This window comes from Brachyhypopomus gauderio, chromosome 9, assembly GCF_052324685.1.
Source record: "Brachyhypopomus gauderio isolate BG-103 chromosome 9, BGAUD_0.2, whole genome shotgun sequence".
NCBI classification, from domain to species: domain Eukaryota; kingdom Metazoa; phylum Chordata; class Actinopteri; order Gymnotiformes; family Hypopomidae; genus Brachyhypopomus; species Brachyhypopomus gauderio.
The window spans coordinates 8,280,862-8,298,200 of NC_135219.1; the positions used below are offsets into that span (position 1 = coordinate 8,280,862).

Sequence of the window (17,339 nt, forward strand, 5' to 3'; positions counted from 1 at the left end):
TTAAACATCAGACCATCATCCAGTTTAATACTCATGTTAATAAATAAATGGGTATAGCCAGAAAAAGATATAAATGGTGTCATTCTATAAGTGTGACAGGAAAGAATTTGTAGCGGAAAACCAATATGGCTGCCACCATGAAGGCCCGTTTGATAGTTTAATCAAGAAAAAAAATCATGGGATGCCAATGTTTGCTGAAGGAAAAAGAATTATACAGAAACAAAAGCAAAAAACAAAGCAAAACCAATATACAATACAAAGTTTCACTGGAATAGACATGCTGCATTGCGTCGGCTCAACTGCAAAACAGACAGACAACAACAAAAAAAAACAAACCAACAAACAAACAAACAAGAACCCTAAGGGAGCAGAAACAGGTTAGTGCCGCCACCCTTGGGTCTCAGCACCTGGCCATTAATGATCATGGGTGCAGTGATGGATCATACTGACAAACACTGGAAGTATTCAGAAGCTTCTTGTCAGCATCACAATAACTGAGGTAGCCATGGTTCTTTATCTCACTGCAGTAGTCCAGAGCAATTTTCTCCATTTTTGCATGTTTCAAACTATTTCTTAAACTGTGCCTCACCTTTACATAAATTGAGATGAGTTTCGGGTTGGCTGAAATCTTCCTACAAACTGGAGAAAGTAACAGATCAAAAAAAGCATTCAAAAGACTTGGCGAAGAAGCTAGTCGTGCTATGCCAAAGATTATCTAGAACCTACCTACTGATAGAACACACATCTACCAATCAAAGGGTTTAACATCAGTCAGCAGAACTTAGCCAAGAGCAAACAAAATCTGTTGGGGAAATAAAGTAAAAGGCAAACACCAAAAGATGATGACAAGAGAATGACTACATGCTAAACACGGATACTGGCTCGCACCGCCTGGTTCATGTTTTTTCTAAAGCAAACAACCATAGCGTTGTTTCAAATGAAGGAGAGGAAAAAAAACTAAGAGGTAACAGTACAACGACAAAATATTCCAACATAGAATGAGTCATGGCAAAACCACCTGGCTACAGAAAACGCTGAACTTGTGGGCGTATTTCATGTGCATGTAGAAACAATTGTGAAAACATGATCTACATGAAGATGTTTGGCCCACTGTTAGATTAAAACAGAAGGCAGTCGTCTTTTCCAAAGAGAATATCAGTGTAGCCAAGGTCCCTTTATGTAACAAAAACAGGCTTAAGAGACATGGTGATGAATACTTTGTAATCTCGGTCTTCTATTAAATTAGTATTTGTTGGTGGTTAAAATGTGTGCTCAGCAGTCTAACCTCCAAACACCTTAACTACTGAACCCAGTTAATCCAAACGAAATCTAAATAGGGTTTATCTTTTTTGTTATAGATCTACAATGTTCATTTAATTCTATTTGGAGATGTTTTCTACTGGAACTCTTGACAGAATGACATTTCAGTATTCAACTAGAAAGGATTTTAATACAGAGGTCCTTAAATCTGAAAAGCAGATTCAGAAAATGCTTACAGTCCAACAGGATCCAAGATCACAAAAAAATGTCCTAGGAAACTGTGTTCTTTTGGGCAGCGGGTGGCTTGACTGTAGGTATGCAGTGTCTACTGGTGGAAGATGTCAGCGGACACGAGGACGCACCGAGACAGTGGACACAGAGGGCGAGCGACTTGCGTTCCTCACGACATCAACTCACCCGACCTGTCGGCGTTACTCCACTTTCACACTTTTTTTTTTTGCCACTGCTGGTGAGAATCTGTGCCTGTCTGGTGCAAGCGTGCGTGTTCGTGTGTGTGTGTGTGTGTGTGTGTGTGTGTGTGTGTGTGTGGTCTCTTCCTGACAAGGAGGCTGAGGTCTGAGTGACATCACACAATCTTTTTCTTTTTTCTTTTTTAAAACATTGTTTATATTTTAATATTTTGACGTGTTTTTTTTTTCCATTTCTCATTTTGTAAGGAAACCCAAAGAGCAGCAAATGGATAAACAACAGCACCCAATAGCACCAATAAAGCCCATTAGAAATTGGCATATACGTTTGTAAAAACTGTAACCTACATGAGTCTTGAGTTGCGTTTGGTTCTGTAGACGGATTCTGTCCAGGTACCTGAGACAATAGCACCAAGGTGGCCACTGTAAGGTCTCTGAAGGTCTCCTTCACCTTCTCCTTTCACATTCCCATTTAAGAGCGAAGCCGCTCAGCTCCTCCGCTTGGTTCAACAGGCTCCCTCATGAATCACAGGAGTGTCCGATTACCATCACCGCTGAAAGCCCCCGATTCATCACAGGAATGTTTTGAAATGCTGGACTTGCCTCTCCATCTCCTGAAATGGAAGAAAGGATGGGGCTTCAGTAAGACATATTTACAAACTGGTGCCGTTTGTAGGACAAGAACCTTTTTTTTTGTTGCTACTAGCTATTAGGACAAAAATAGTGAATTGAAATGATGAACTTTTGCTGTATTACAAAAGCAGCATGATGGAGAAAACAGATGAAAACACCAGAGAGCATTATCTCATTTTAGCACGCTAGCCACGGTGAGAAACCAGACCTGTGCATTTTCAATCAAAGCATTTCCAGCATTTTACACCATTACAACATCCTGTGTGTATTTAATACGCTCTTTATCTGACATTTCTTTCCTTTGGCATATCCTATCAAATAATTACATTATAATCTTGAATATTAAATATGCATATAAACCTTTTTTTTTTCTTCGTTTTTCCCCCGATGCACTGTCACCCGGTCGCTAATCAGAGGTGCGAAGTAGGCGAATATTAAGAATTCACTCATGCAACAAGATTGTGGAGGTGCTGAGGCACCTGTAGGGATTCCTGCCCCACAGCCCAGAGCTTCACGCGCACTACAGCTACCAGACGGATACGGGAGTGTCCTGTGTTATTAGGCAGCCCTGCTGGTATGAGCCACACGTACTAGCAGTCAAGCAGGAATATTTACATAAATGGGCAGCGGATGATGACAATCGAACCTGAAATATCTGAAAAAAAAATGTCCGACTGGCATAAGGAGTGAAATCCACAGACACTGTGCAACAGGCCCGTTCATGCTCGCCGCACTCGACATTAAAAGATCTCCAACATTGAGATGCAACATTTCTCTCTTTTTTTTTGACCAGGGAATAATGAAGAGTGGTCTTTGTGGGCACTAAAGAGGCTACCTGGGCAGAGTGTACAAATGAGCTCAGGGCTTCACCGGCCTGCACACCTCAGTGCTCCTACGCTTTCTTTCTGGTGGGCAGAGACCATTACTATTGGATTTGAGAACAGCAAATATAATTTCCCCAGGGGACGGGGCCACAGTTCACTGCAATCAACATGGTGCCCTAATTTCAACACTCGGCAGCTGTTCGGTGTGTCAGCATTCGGCCTTCATGCATCCTTCTGCTTAAGGCTACACAAACATGATAGACTCATTTCCTTCTCTTTCATTCTGTGACATTATACAGCTTTGAAATAGTGCGCCAGCAATTTCGTTCGGCAATGTTTGTTTTAAATTTTTTTCTTTTTAAAACAGGATGTGTGGGCAACGCAAGAGACGGCCATGAATTCCAGCAGAGATCTTTCCATTTTTAATTCTCTCAGCATGTCTCTTTGTGTGCCAAGCTGCTGCATTCACTATACAGGCAGCGATGGCATGAGAACCTATTATTGCCTCCGACATTGTTTTCAATACGTCCACACAGAGGAACAGAACCCACAGTAGGTGAAGAACAAAAGACTGAGCGTGTGGGGGGAAATGGCACATTTAGCCACAACATTACGTTCTCCTATATCAATACAGCACAGTAATGTCTACTGGAAATAACGTGCAGGCCTGGCTCTGCCATCCTGAGTTAACCCACATCACACCTTACTGACACAACTGGCCCCATGTACTGAACTCCCCCAACATATGGGAAGTGAAAATGGCTGAAGCTAAATATCCGGCCTCCTTATCAAAGGCTCAGCTCGCGTCGAGAAAGTGGCTTCAAAAAGAGCCATCAGGAATGGAGCTGCATTAGGACCCTGAAGTTAAGTAAGGGCAAAGGACCTCGGAGCAAAAAAAAAAGGCAGGGATGTGAATAGAGTCAATGTGGCTCAAGTGTGCAGAGAAAGAGTACCTCACTAGTAAGGGCGCAACACCAAAACTCCATCCACCAGCTAGGAGCTCACCTTCTCTTTGGTACTGTCCAATTTTCACAGCACACTATCAATTTGAAGTAATGTACAACCCTTTAAGGACATCAGGTGATTTCTCACAAAATAAAGTTTAGCAAAATTTAATTAAATCGCAAGGTTATGAATGAAGGATTTTTGACACTTGTATATTACCTCTACACAACTGGGCATTGACTACCACGGCCCACTAGGCTGGTGGCATGAAGGTCAACTCCAAGTTCCAGGTTTGAGTGTTAAACAGCGCACTGATTTAGACATGCAGCGTTTTTAGGAGCGATGTCACTTGTGTCTGTGCTTGAGATCATAAGAGCCACTTGCCTCGATCAGGTGGGTCTTGTCATAGTCTCTGCGGTGCTGGTAGATGCACTGGCTGAGTAAGGAGTAGACCCTCTCCAGGAGATCCACACTGTAGCCCTCACTCTTCACCACTACCTGATCCAGTAGGGCCTGGGAAACAGAGGTCAAAGGTCATTCAACAAGCAGGGGATAATGGGACAAAGAGTCATACAAGTGTATGCAGCCAGAAGACAGATATGGCACATCATAGGACATACACTTTAACTTGCAAAATTCCCACCTGAACGAATGTACAATCCTACAGTTTCATCAGTCTATAGGGATTTTATACAGACACCTTATTGGATTCTGAAAATATTTTTTCCATAACGGGTCATTCCTGCAAAAACAATGCATGTAACTGGTGAAAGATCTTCACCTCCTTCATGTCCAGTGCATGCAAATGCACTCTCAATAACAGTAATGAGCAAGGATGAATCTCCTACTGAAACAACCAAGGTTAAAACATCCTCTGACAGTAAACTTTCTAAAAGTAAAAGATTGCTAGAAGTACCTGCAAAGTAATTAGCATAAGCACATTTTATGCAAATGTTGCAGAAAATTTCTTCTTCTTTTTTTCTTACAAACCCCTTGTGAAAAGCCCAAGCAACAAAAACACACACTGGACAAATGTTAAGAACTTATACAATGTAAAAATATTACTGTCTGCAATTTATAGTAGAAGGGTGTGCCAAGAGCTAAACTGTACCAAGTCATCACCTAATCTGTTGCACGTCAGCTAAACTGCACTGGCTTGCAGCACTAATACCGCCTCTCCAGTCCAAGGGCGCTAACGCTCTCAAATTTGGCGTGGCAGCTAAAATCTGAGCCTCACACACAAAAGCAGGAAAGTAAATAAAACTGTGTTGAATAAATATTCAAAGAAATGAAATAGGGGATGGCCACACACACGGCGCCTATGCCAACAGAACCCTCCCACCCGCACCGTCAGGACATGGGGTCAGCCATCTTCAAAAGCAATTAAGATCAAAGAGACAGCTAATTAAGGCAAATCATAATTACCTTCCATTTTGTACACTGCTCCAGCATAGTGCTGTTTACATTTCACATTCACTTTAATTAAAGTGCCTCAGACCCAGCTACACCTTTTCAATTGACATGTTCATCACAGTGGTCCTGTGGCCAATCAGCTGCTCATCTACACGCATACAGATGAGTTATTAGTCTATGATCCCTGACTCAGGTGGCATCAGTTCGTATCCCGAGAAAGTGTTTTGCCACAAAGAACACTGGCGAAAAGACTGCTATATGTTTATTTAGCTATAGGCAGGAGTATTTGCACAACACTGCTTGTGTTTTGGAGGGCTCTTTCCCCAGCAAGGGGCACACCAGACACAACTTATGCTAACTATGAGCAACTGGCGTCAGTCTTCAGTCAGCTCAGCCGCCCGACATCAACAATGTGCATTCAGCTGATTAACGACACACATGTTCGATGCCTGTGCAAAAGAACACAGTTTCCTGACGGTACAGGCTACTCATAGCCATTACACAGAGTTCCCAGTGTCTCCCAGTTCATCACCTCCTTTCCATGAAGTTGTTAAACAGTAATGTTAAGGTAACGACAGACGCCCCACCTGTTCACAATCAGCATAACTAAACTACCGTCTGTGTAGCAAAATACAACGTTAGCCTAGCACACTGCCATGCTACTTCAAGCTACAATGCAACAACAACAAAAAAACATGTCTATATTTTCTCATTTTGAGTCAAACAGCCAATCAGAAAACTCTCCCTCACGGCTGATGGCCAATGCTGATTCAACATGCTCAATCAGCCAAAAGAGCACAGAGGACCGACTACAGCCAACGGTGCAGAACACGGTGCGCTGAACCCAGGCGGCGGTCGGCAGGGAGTCTCTCCAACTGCCTAACGCCATCTGATGGCTGATAGGAAGGTCAGCCTAAAACAGTAACCTTAAATATAGCAGTGTGATGACACTCACTAGCATATACAAATTAAAGTCCAAGTTCTGTACTGAAAAAAATGTGTTCAAACTGACAATGTACAAGTAAAAAATATATAAAAATTTGGATTACGATTTGGATTCAGGAATAAAACACTAATAATGACAAATTACTAGAAGCAGATTGCTCATATGCAAATAAGCAAAAGCAGTCAACAGCAAGGACCATAATTCATGAACGACATGGAAAGGAATACAAAATAATTAGTTCTACACAGTTCGCTAGCCTGTCCGTTTGGCCTTGGGGATTAGGTTCAGGCCCCTGCTGTGCTTTGTGCCACTGTCACTGACAGTGGGCAAATGGTCAGGGGTAGGAGCCCTGCTTTGTCAAACCTGAATGGACGGGTAATCCTAGCTGTAAAGGAGCTGCTGATATGGTCCATTTAACTCCAACTGTTTGATGTTTATCAGCCTTTAGTGCAGAGTAATAATCTGACCAATACACTTGAAATGCCTCGATGTCAAATTATAGATCATCGGGTCTAGGAAAAATCTTTAATACCACCACTGCCTTTATATTGATGTTAACAGCATTATGACTGACCATTGTACATGGGCCAAATAAAACACGCCGGCTTTTCACACAGAGTACAAAAGGAGACAATGTTCTGTTTACTGCTCATCTCTCTGCTGTAATCTCCTTCAAACGAAGAGTATTAATATTTTAAAGTACAAACACTGCATTTTATGCCATTACTGAGCAAAAATGGTCCATTAGTGATGGGCTATTGATCCTTCAAAGTTGGGTGACTGCTGAGATTGAACAGACCAGAGGAGAGTGTCTGAGTCCAATGGTGTACATGTCACAGGGAAAGTTATTAAAGTTAGAAAACTTGATGGGGGGGGGGGGGGGGGCGGCAGACAGAACAGCTCTGTTTTTTTACTGGTTGATTAATGGTGGCTGATTAACAATTGTATAAAAGAACATTTTAAATGGTTTTATTTCTATTTTATCCTTCCCAATTCTTCTGCCATTTACTTTTATGCTCAATTGCTTTGGCAATAAGGTATTTTGTAACGTTCATGCCAACACTGAATGGAGACAGTGAGATATGAGAGAGAGCAAGAGGAAGAAAGACTTTCCTCTGGTTTTAACAGAATCTAATGCTGTGCTGCAGGTGACTTCACAAATAAAAAATGATCACGTTTCAAATGAAGAAAGACAAGAAGCTGGAACATACAAAGGAGAGAAGGGGGACCAGGGAATTCAACAGATGGTGCCGCCGAAGCTCTGATTTCAAAACGAGCTGAACAAAAAGGAGCTGAATTAGAAAAACAACCGTATCAGGTAAAATGCAATGGACCTTTTAAACATTAAAGATAAAAAAAAATTACACTCACAATAAAGAAAGAACAAAACTCTGAAAACAACGCTTCTGTAGTTGATTCAAATGGTTCTTGGATCCTCAATAATACTGAGATACTATAACAAACATGAAACAATTCAGAACCATTTCAGATTGAGTCAGTTATGAAACTCCATTACCTTAAGTAGAGAATGATGTGGAAATACGACCACCACAATGAAAGCATTGTGTTGGACTCTGAGCTATTCATGTATAAATATTTAGAAGTATTAAAGTAGTCAGGACTCTGTGGAGCTAGTTAACAATGAAGTGCCATCGTATGCTTTTAATCTTGTCCTTATTCTCAAAAATGACTATTGTAGGTGTAGATTTTACAATAACAATGATCAGATCTCCCAGTGTTTTACACTACCTTCACAGTGCATTAAATAAACACCCAACTAGACCCACACTTCAGGACACTAAAGGCCCTACCCTGTGAAGAACACTCCTGAGTGGGGTACGGATAGTACCGAGTAGGTTTACAAAGGTCCTTTTTTAATTTTCTTACTTTGCATTAAATTTGGTGACATCACCCGTCTTGGTTTTTTTTTTTACTATTTGGTTTCATTCTCACCTTCTTTTCATGTCAAAGTGGAACTACTTTTTCAGTTACTTACTGTGTTCTCCCAATATATTCAGCTAAAATTTTAAATTATTTCATTTTTTGTGACATTTATGTAATACGTTCAAATGAAGCAGTGGGATGCTAAGCAATCACTCCATTCTGAAACTGAGGAGGAACTTCAGACGATAGTCGGCAATCTGACTCTCACCGAGGTGTCCAAGTTGCTGATTGATCATTTCCAGATCATTCATTGCCATAAAGAAATCTCTGACACCGTTTTCTCCCGACATTCTGTAGCTTTGATGTGAAAGGACCTACCAATCAGCAGAAAACTTTTCCTGTCGTTCTAAAACTTTCAGCTAAGGAATGCTCTAACCTTAAACTGCACTCGGCTATGAATATTAAACGTAAAATAAAAAGACTCCCCTCCGTTTCAGTATATGCCAATAATGCATACTCTAACAAAGAACTCAGTTTGTTTATGGGAGAACTTTAAAAAAGCACAGGGTTGTTGGTAAGTGCAAAAAGAAGGACTGTTAACGGGGGCCAACGGGGACACACAGCAGCGGCGAAAACACTGGGATAAATAAAATAAAAATCCAGCACTTGTCTGTTGTGTTTAGCCATTTCCGCCTAAACAGACATTTTAATGGTTCTGCTGGCTGAGGTGCCAATATCAGGCCTGCAAATGAGAGTGACGCGTCATTTCTGGAACGGGTCGATATTTATGGATATGCAAAGAGCAAATGTGATGTCTTAAGACACTGTAATGGACGTTTTGATGAAGATTTTCAATATGAGGGTAATTTTCTGCAAGAAAGACCTTGACAACCACGAGAGTAGGGCAAAACCAAAGTCCTGTGATGAATTCAGATTGTTAGAATTGATAGTGTCTATACCTGCAACTCTCCCATTAGGCTGAATTGCGGTGGGTATTTTGGTCTGTTTTTGTATGTGCTTCAGCCTGCTTGCACGTCCATCTCTGAACTGACGAGTGAAGTGACACTAAATCATACTCCACTCAAAAGGGCTGGTGTGGAAACAAAACCCCCATCTATCCTGACACTTTCTTTATTATTATTAATTCCACAGGTATTTCAGGCCCTTGCCACGCTACAAGAGTGTCAATAGTAATGAGCGTTTCTTCACTCGATGAATATGAATGAAACTCAAGGAAACGGCCCACTTTTCATTCCTAATATGTGTTAGGCAGTTTGCCAAGCCAACCAGGAGGAGATATCTGCTTAAACGGCAACCTTCGCACCACTTCACCGGAAATTCAATTTGTTCCATAAGCCAGGGATGAAAAAGCAATTATTCACAGCTCGTGTTTCTTCACGATCTGTTTCTTAAAGATATCTGCCTTTTCTCCCTAAATGAACAAATAAGCCGTCAGATTAGTGCCACAAGCGCCCGGCGTCTCCGTGCCCCTCAGCTCTGGCAGTCTGCTGGCCAGCCGGGCGCCTGCAGGGCTGCCGAGCCCCATCAGTCAGGCCCAGAGGCAGGGCCGTTGATTGAAGCCCTCGGGGGCATTCTGCGGGGAGATAATGGTGCGACAACCGCCGCCGAGGAGGAGGAGGAGGAGGAAGAGGGAGGTGGCGGCGCGTGTCCGTTTGTGATATAACCACCCACTTCCTCTCCATTTTCATTCTGTCTCTTTTTCGCTAGCGTGGCCATTGGCCCGAGAGGCATCTCAAAGAGTTACACCGACTGGCACTCGGGCATAAGGGAGACTGCCACTCCTTGGTTTCAAAGCCCTTGAAAACAGTTAGAGGCCTGCCTCTCACTGCCAATCAGCCAGACAAGGCCCGCTGCGACGGATCATGGCATGAAAGCACAATTTTAAACAGGACGATACATTTGTTCTAGAATTTTCTGTTGCTTTCAAGGAGAGACAAGCACTGATGCCAGTGATTTCTAGAGTTGGGGATGAGTCTTCAAACACACTGATGCCAGTGATTTCTAGTGTTGGGGATGAGTCTTCAAACACACTGATGCCAGTGATTTCTAGTGTTGGGGATGAGTCTTCAAACACACTGATGCCAGTGATTTCTAGAGTTGGGGATGAGTCTTCAAACACACTGATACAGTGATTTCTAGTGTTGGGGATGAGTCTTCAAACACACTGATGCCAGTGATTTCTAGAGTTGGGGATGAGTCTTCAAACACACAGGGAAGCAGATGTAAGAGAGATTATGGGAATGGTGCAGAAGAGACATGATGATCCCATCACCGCGGTGATGGACCTTTCTCCCAAAACTACCTAAGGATTTTTCATTTTATCTCGTCAGAATCAGCAGAGTTCAACATGCTTGCAATTAACCAAGTGTGCACAATTAATAAGTGTGGCAATTTCAAGCTAGAGAGGTGCAAAATGATATTTTTCCTTAGTTCAATGCTCTTAATGAACTCATAGGTGAAAGAAACGTTCTTGTGACAGCAGTGCTCTTTGTCCTATTACAGAATTAGAGCGGGTACAGCATGTACAATTCTATCCATCATGACTTCTACAGTGAATTCGGTAAAACTCCTGTCGGGGTTGAGTTTGGCAGCCTTAGCAAAATCCCACCTGGTCATGCTGCTGTAGTCATTTGATTGCCTTTTTAAAATTTTCTTTTTATTGAGAAGTCATAGAACAAATATACAGTGTAAACAGCAGTGGAAAGCAAATTTAAGCAGACTTCCAATTTTTTTTACCCCCCCCCCCCCCCCCCCCCCCCCCCCCCCCCCCCTCACAGTCATTTGATTTCCAAGTAAATTACTAGAAGAAATGTTACATCTGAAACAGGCTTCCTCATATTTAAATGGGTGGTGATTCCACTTAGTGGCACCATTTGTTTTGGCAATACTTGAAATCACAGCTAGAATGGACCAAGAGGAATTTACACTACACGCACCATGTCAGCAAATAAACCACACTGTGCAACGGCCAGTGTTGGATCACTTGTCTAAATGTAGCACACAGTTTACAACACTTACCTACACTACTGCATTATGGGAAGCAGAAACGTGATGCTAAAGCAGCAGAAGCGCGATGCTGAAGTCTGTATATTTGTTGAGGTCTAAAGGAGGAGCATCTTAAACATGGGGTTCTTACCTTAAGTCGCTGATGGTCAACCACTAAAACGGGAGGTGGCGGGGCCTGTGGAAGTTCCTCTGGCCTGTCATCTAGAACGTCCTTCTGCTGTTCTGATTGGCTACTTTGCCACATCTCTATGCAGGTGCCTATGAAAGGGGAAAAAAGGAAAGGAAACCACAGGCACCACGTTACAGTGTTCTTGAACACATGTGGCTTCTGAAATGTCCAGGTCCAGAAAATACAGCCTCCTATATGGACGTTGTAACAGGTGATGTGTTCTCCAGGTTTTGCACTTGTTGGCTTTACCTTGACCATAAGAAATTGCAACAGATGGTGGATTATGGGCCAATGGCCAATAGATCATTAAGTTACAAGTGTTTCACCTGGCAGTTGAACAGATATCGCTTGGCAATATCTTTGAGCTCGCTGTAATGCAAATGAATCCTGTTTGTGTCTAATTCTCAATGTTCCATATGGTACGAGATCTTTTTGACTAGGACTACACAATTATATTTTGCCACTGCAGGAATTAATAATACTATAACTGTCTGCAAGATGCCAGTGAATAAATAACAGAAACAAAGGACATTAGATGTTCCTTAAGATAACCAAAAACAATATTTATGTTGCAATGTTCTGTGTAGACTGAAGAACCGTATTTCCGTGCACACATGGATACTTTTTTTGCTCCAAAATACATTAGTTGTTTTAGTGATACATGCACTCAAATTATGAAAGAATGAAAAGAAACTATTTGCAAAGAAGAGCATAAAACTCTCCAAATGTAAATACCACTGCCTTTAGTTTAGCAGGATATACGGTCTACAGTCTAATATTTGGACTGCACAGTGAGTACCTTCTCCTTCTTGATCTCCATCACTAGCTGCTCCGTCTGCCGCAGGCGTGCACTCCTGTGTCTGGCATTCTTCTACAGCGTCTTCACCTCCAGCCTGCACGAGTTCCTCGACAGGAACGGCCGCCTCCTCCGGACACGTTTCCGATTCCTTGTCCTGGGCCACGCTGTCTATGCTGTCCATGGACTCGTCTCCATTCACACAGTCCTGAGGGGCAGAGACCACAGACGCCTCCCTTCTCCTCTCCAGGAGGAGCCTCGGTGGAGGTAGTCATCTTCGCCTCGCCGGGTTCCCGAGGAGCCTCGGTTGCAGTGGGCTCATTGGAGTTCTCCTCCTCGGTGGAGAGGGCGTATCCGTTGGGCTGGGTGAGGGGTTTGTCCGGGTGGGGGTCCATGGTGTCACAGGAGGACTCATCCTGTGTCAGACCAGGCATCTCCCTGACTGGCACCAGCCAAGTCTTCAGTACAGTCATCTTCCTCAGGGTCCTCGTCTTCCTCCGCTTCCTCCTTTTTACTGATCTTCTTTTTCCTGATGATGCCCCGCTCCCAAAACCGACCGCCGGCGGAATTTGCGCTTAATGCTGTCTGCATGGCAGAAGAGCTTCAGTTAGAAAACCCTCATTTTGGGGTTTACACCATTGGATTATAATAAACATGAGTCATCTCAAGATCATTTCAAGCCAAGTAAATGTTTACAGACATTGATTATGAATTAAGATGGACAGTGTTTTGTGCACTGGTCCTACAGCCCAACCTCTGTACAGTCAGAAATTTCCATCTTAATCTATCATATTCCAAATTCTTCTCAAGAAATCAACAGATGCACTAAACCACAGTTTAAGATGGATTACCCACCCCATGTTCTGGTATCAAAGCAAAAAAATAAACAAAAATGAATCACAACACATGAATATCAACACACGGAGTGAGTCCACACAAGGGAGCCTGTCCTCCATGACACAGTTCACTAGGGAGGAAAATGGGCCCAGAGGAAGAGGCCAATCTATTACGACCACACGGCACCTGTCCACTGTGTAATTGGTCGGAGAGGAGGAAGCTGGCGGGAAGCACTGCTACCACACAGGAGGCCGACTTTTAATTTCTAATTGAAAACAATGGAAGGAAGCCCAGATGTAGTCGATAAATCAGAAGCCCAAAAGGCTAAAACGTTCTTCCCCTAACCACCAGCTACTGAGCCTGACTGTGCAGTCATGCTGCACTACAAAACATTAATGATCACACCAGTTATTGTAATCTAAATAACAGTCCTGTTTGTGTTTATTTTATTATTTTCTTCCACCATACAAGGGGGTTGATTGTGGGTCACTTGTTACTCCATTCAGATGTAATCAAAGGCAGAGGCAGGAACGGCGCAGGAGAACACAGAGAACGGGGTAAGAGAACGAGGAATGAAAGCACGCTCCCAACTGCAGGAACAGTACATGCGTCAGGGGGGCTGCCAAGGGTTCAGTGCAGTGAGGCTTAGCGCGCAGGATCTAGGCTGCTTCATAAAACAGCGGGAATTCCTGGGGAACTTGACACTGCGTGTAATTCTACCGTGTGCAATAGGTCAGCAGGTCTCCCCACGCCTGCCTTCTACTGATACTATTGGGCTGCAGCTCCTCTTAGACACACATGACGCGCATCTCAAAATATGATCGACAAACTGATACAGGAAAGCAGGCAATGATTTTGAGTTCCAATGCAACACATATGATAAAAATTTTAATTGCACAGGTACTAAATTTCAACACACACACACACACACACACACACACACACACACTGCATGGTAGAGAGCTGAAGGTGAGTTGGTCTTTTTTTAAGAGTGCTAACGCTAGCTGCTGACAGGCTGAAGAAACAGATGGGCTGCCTCTGCTTGGGAGGCCGTGCCTGGTGCTCTCTGTGGGATGGGGGATATGTTGTGTTCCTTGTTTCAGTGCTACTCAACAAACTTTGCATACTGTAACATTTTTAGAAATGGTTTTGTCTTCTGCGTGAATCCCAATGTGGGTCCAAACAAGTTTAATGCAAACTTGGTGCTGCATTGTAAAGTTGTCCTCCACCGTTTGACATTTGACGTGACATTATACAACCAGCTCGAGAAAGGGGGGGGCACCATACACACACCGTCTCCGCTAGCCCCCGTCAGGCAGCATGAAGAGCTGCTGCCCCATCACAACACGTTTCTCTGCTCCAATTAAAAGCAGTGAATCCTTACAGCCCTACCAGGCACAAAATGAACACTCTACCTACTTGACTTCAGATCTTAATTTGTATTCGTCACGATCTCCAGCACAGCTACTAGTTCCAAACTGTAGTTAATTAAATGCAGGGTCTTTGTGTCCCAGAAAGAGGCTGATTCCTCAGCAAAAATACATTAAAAAACTTCCGTAAAGGGCACTACAATTTGAGTCCCATAACACGCTTTGAAAAGCATCAGAATGGACCAATTTGTCTTAGCTGAAACTTGGCATTAAGTCCATTAATGATTCATGCCATACCAATGTGAGAACTACATCAGCAATCAACCAATGCAAGGTTATTCAGCAAGCACAATAACAGGAGACAAAGCCCTACCTCTCCAACACAACCATCCAGATGGACGTTGAATAAAGCAGAATTGATGAGACCCAATTAATTAAGACTACGAGGCTGTCTAAAAGAGGTCTGTGTAGAGAGACCAATTAAAGAGAAGACCATTAAACTCTTTTGTTACACGTGTTTAGTGATCACACATGCAATACGACTTGACATTTCAGAGACATAGTAACAAAGGCAGCAACTGGCTTCAAAGAAAACTGCAGCATATAATTCCCTAATGACACGTAATTAATATCACAAAGGCAGAAAGAGTTCATGTGTAATCAGCTGCAAGCCCAGACTAGAAAACGCCAGAATAATAAAAAACATCTCTTCACTGATTAAGTAATCGATGCCCTCAATCATGAAAGAACAAAATTGATATGCAAGGGGAAAAGAGGAGGGAAAAAAAATAATAAACTACCTCAGGTCACCAGAGGCTACAAGTACACACGGATGGTCAGTACAGAGGTATGAAAGTTGTATTAGTGCAGTTTAAATGAAGGAATGAAATTCTCAGAAAAATTAAAAACCAAGGCTCATACTTCACAGCAGAAAATTAACTGTGATACACATGACAAATTAAACAAAATTAATTTCTTAAAAATAATTTAATATATTCATTTTCCACTTGGAATTTTGATGCAAGATTGATCAGCACAAGTCCTGATTGTAGTCACAGACTCATGTAAAAGAAGTCCAGAAATCATCTAAATGCACAATCAAGACTTCACAGTAAAGAGTGCACAAGTTAAAAGTAAAAAAGAAAACCGCAGGGAACCTCTTACCTACTGTTACCATGTCTACCAGGTAAACGGTTTCACCTCACTACAACAAAGCAACAAGGACATCCTGGATATACTTGGGGGGAAAAAGTAGTTGTTTTTGCCCATGGGGATGGTGTCTAGATAAATGCAGGCCCAGGAAAACCAATCTGACTGCTGAGTGAAGCATTTTGCTTCTCTGGAGGAGAGGTGTGAGGTTGTTGCTAGCCCGAGGAGGCTGAGGTCGAGGTGTGACGGGTGAAGGTGGGATGGATTTGGGACAAGCCGGTGCCCTTCGTGGGGATGAACAATGCCTACAGTCTTTCTGCTGGGCAGCTGTGGACCATGTGCAGTATCAGCAGTGCTGAGCTACGTGTCATACTGCAGGAATGGGAAGACTGCTCATTTGATGACTACACACAAAACACACACATACGATGCCAAAAGGGGGGGGGGGGGGGGGGGGGGGGGTCAAAATGTTTATCCTCATTTATGGTCAAACCTGCTCATGAACATGCCCCAAAACACTAATAAAACCCTTTCAGTATTCAGATACGGCGATTTTTAATCAACGAGGTGCATTTGCTCCTTTGAATTGATACTTCATTTATAAATGTCAAATGTTCTAAACATGGCAATTAGTCATGACCGGCCTTGGCCAGCAGTATATAAGCAACCTTTTCTGCTCTTCAGAGGAAATAAAAACATTTTAAGAACGTGTGTATTTCCATAAGCTTGAGCCATGGAAGGACGTGAGGTGGTTTAATAAGGCCAGAATAAACAAGTCCAGCTACTGCTACAGTGTGCTCACAGCCTCCCTCTATGTATATATAATGCTGTTAAAGGAAAATGCAGGGAAACAAACAATCAAGCATCTCCTAATAGAGCAGGCGCACACATACAGATGGGCACTCTACTGATCATTAAAGCGGAGGCCTGGTGGCCCTGAAGACTGCCGTCTCTGGCGGTTACCGTGGCCATTACCTGAACGGACGGTGGGATCGGGCCCGGTGGTGGGCAGGAGAATGAGTTGTCTCCGCTCCTAAATAATGCATGGTAATTGTTGGAGCACACAAACACACAGTCCCAGACGGCCAACGTAAGGAGTTCGTGCGCTAGTCTGTGTGTGCGCGCGAGTGTTGGGATCCTCTGCCTGGAATAGCACAGCACTTTGTAATAATTAAAAGGCTCAATGCATGCATATTTCATGTGGCGCCAGGAATATTTAGCCTTGTCCCCCTCCTACCAATTCCTGCCAAAATACTTCCCTGCTTAAATTTATTAAACAGTAGGGTAACATTTTTAGGGAAAAAAAAAATGTATTAATAAACTGTGCCGTCAATGTGATACTCACAAAGATAATGTGTGGCAATGGCTTTGAGGTTATTGTAGCTGCGTTCCTCACAGTGCATGATGGATATTAATTCTCTACACCCAGCTACTTGTCATTTCTGCACACACACTCGGTATTCTCAATTCATATAATGAGGCTACACATAAAACGAGATTGCCCATCCATGTATTAAAATACAGTCATTACTTTTCTGGACTTTCATCTCTCAAGGACACCAGCAGGAGCTCTGGATTCGTAGGTTCAGAGGCTAAATGGATGAAGACCACCACACTAATGCGAGCGTTACTTGCAGAAAGCTTAAGAGTGCGATTTT

At 42.9% G+C, this 17,339-nt stretch overlaps 1 protein-coding gene across 1 annotated transcript in view; it reads right to left on the reverse strand.

The window, feature by feature from the left end:
• atad2b (ATPase family AAA domain containing 2B) overlaps positions 1-17,339 on the reverse strand; it is a 65,021-nt gene continuing 47,682 nt past the window's right edge. The window contains 7 exon segments of the mRNA XM_077016821.1: positions 1-2,302; positions 4,475-4,603; positions 11,491-11,618; positions 12,329-12,564; positions 12,566-12,753; positions 12,755-12,874; positions 12,876-12,910. Coding sequence (XP_076872936.1) covers positions 2,261-2,302; positions 4,475-4,603; positions 11,491-11,618; positions 12,329-12,564; positions 12,566-12,753; positions 12,755-12,874; positions 12,876-12,910 — 878 coding nt within the window. The 3' untranslated portion in view covers positions 1-2,260.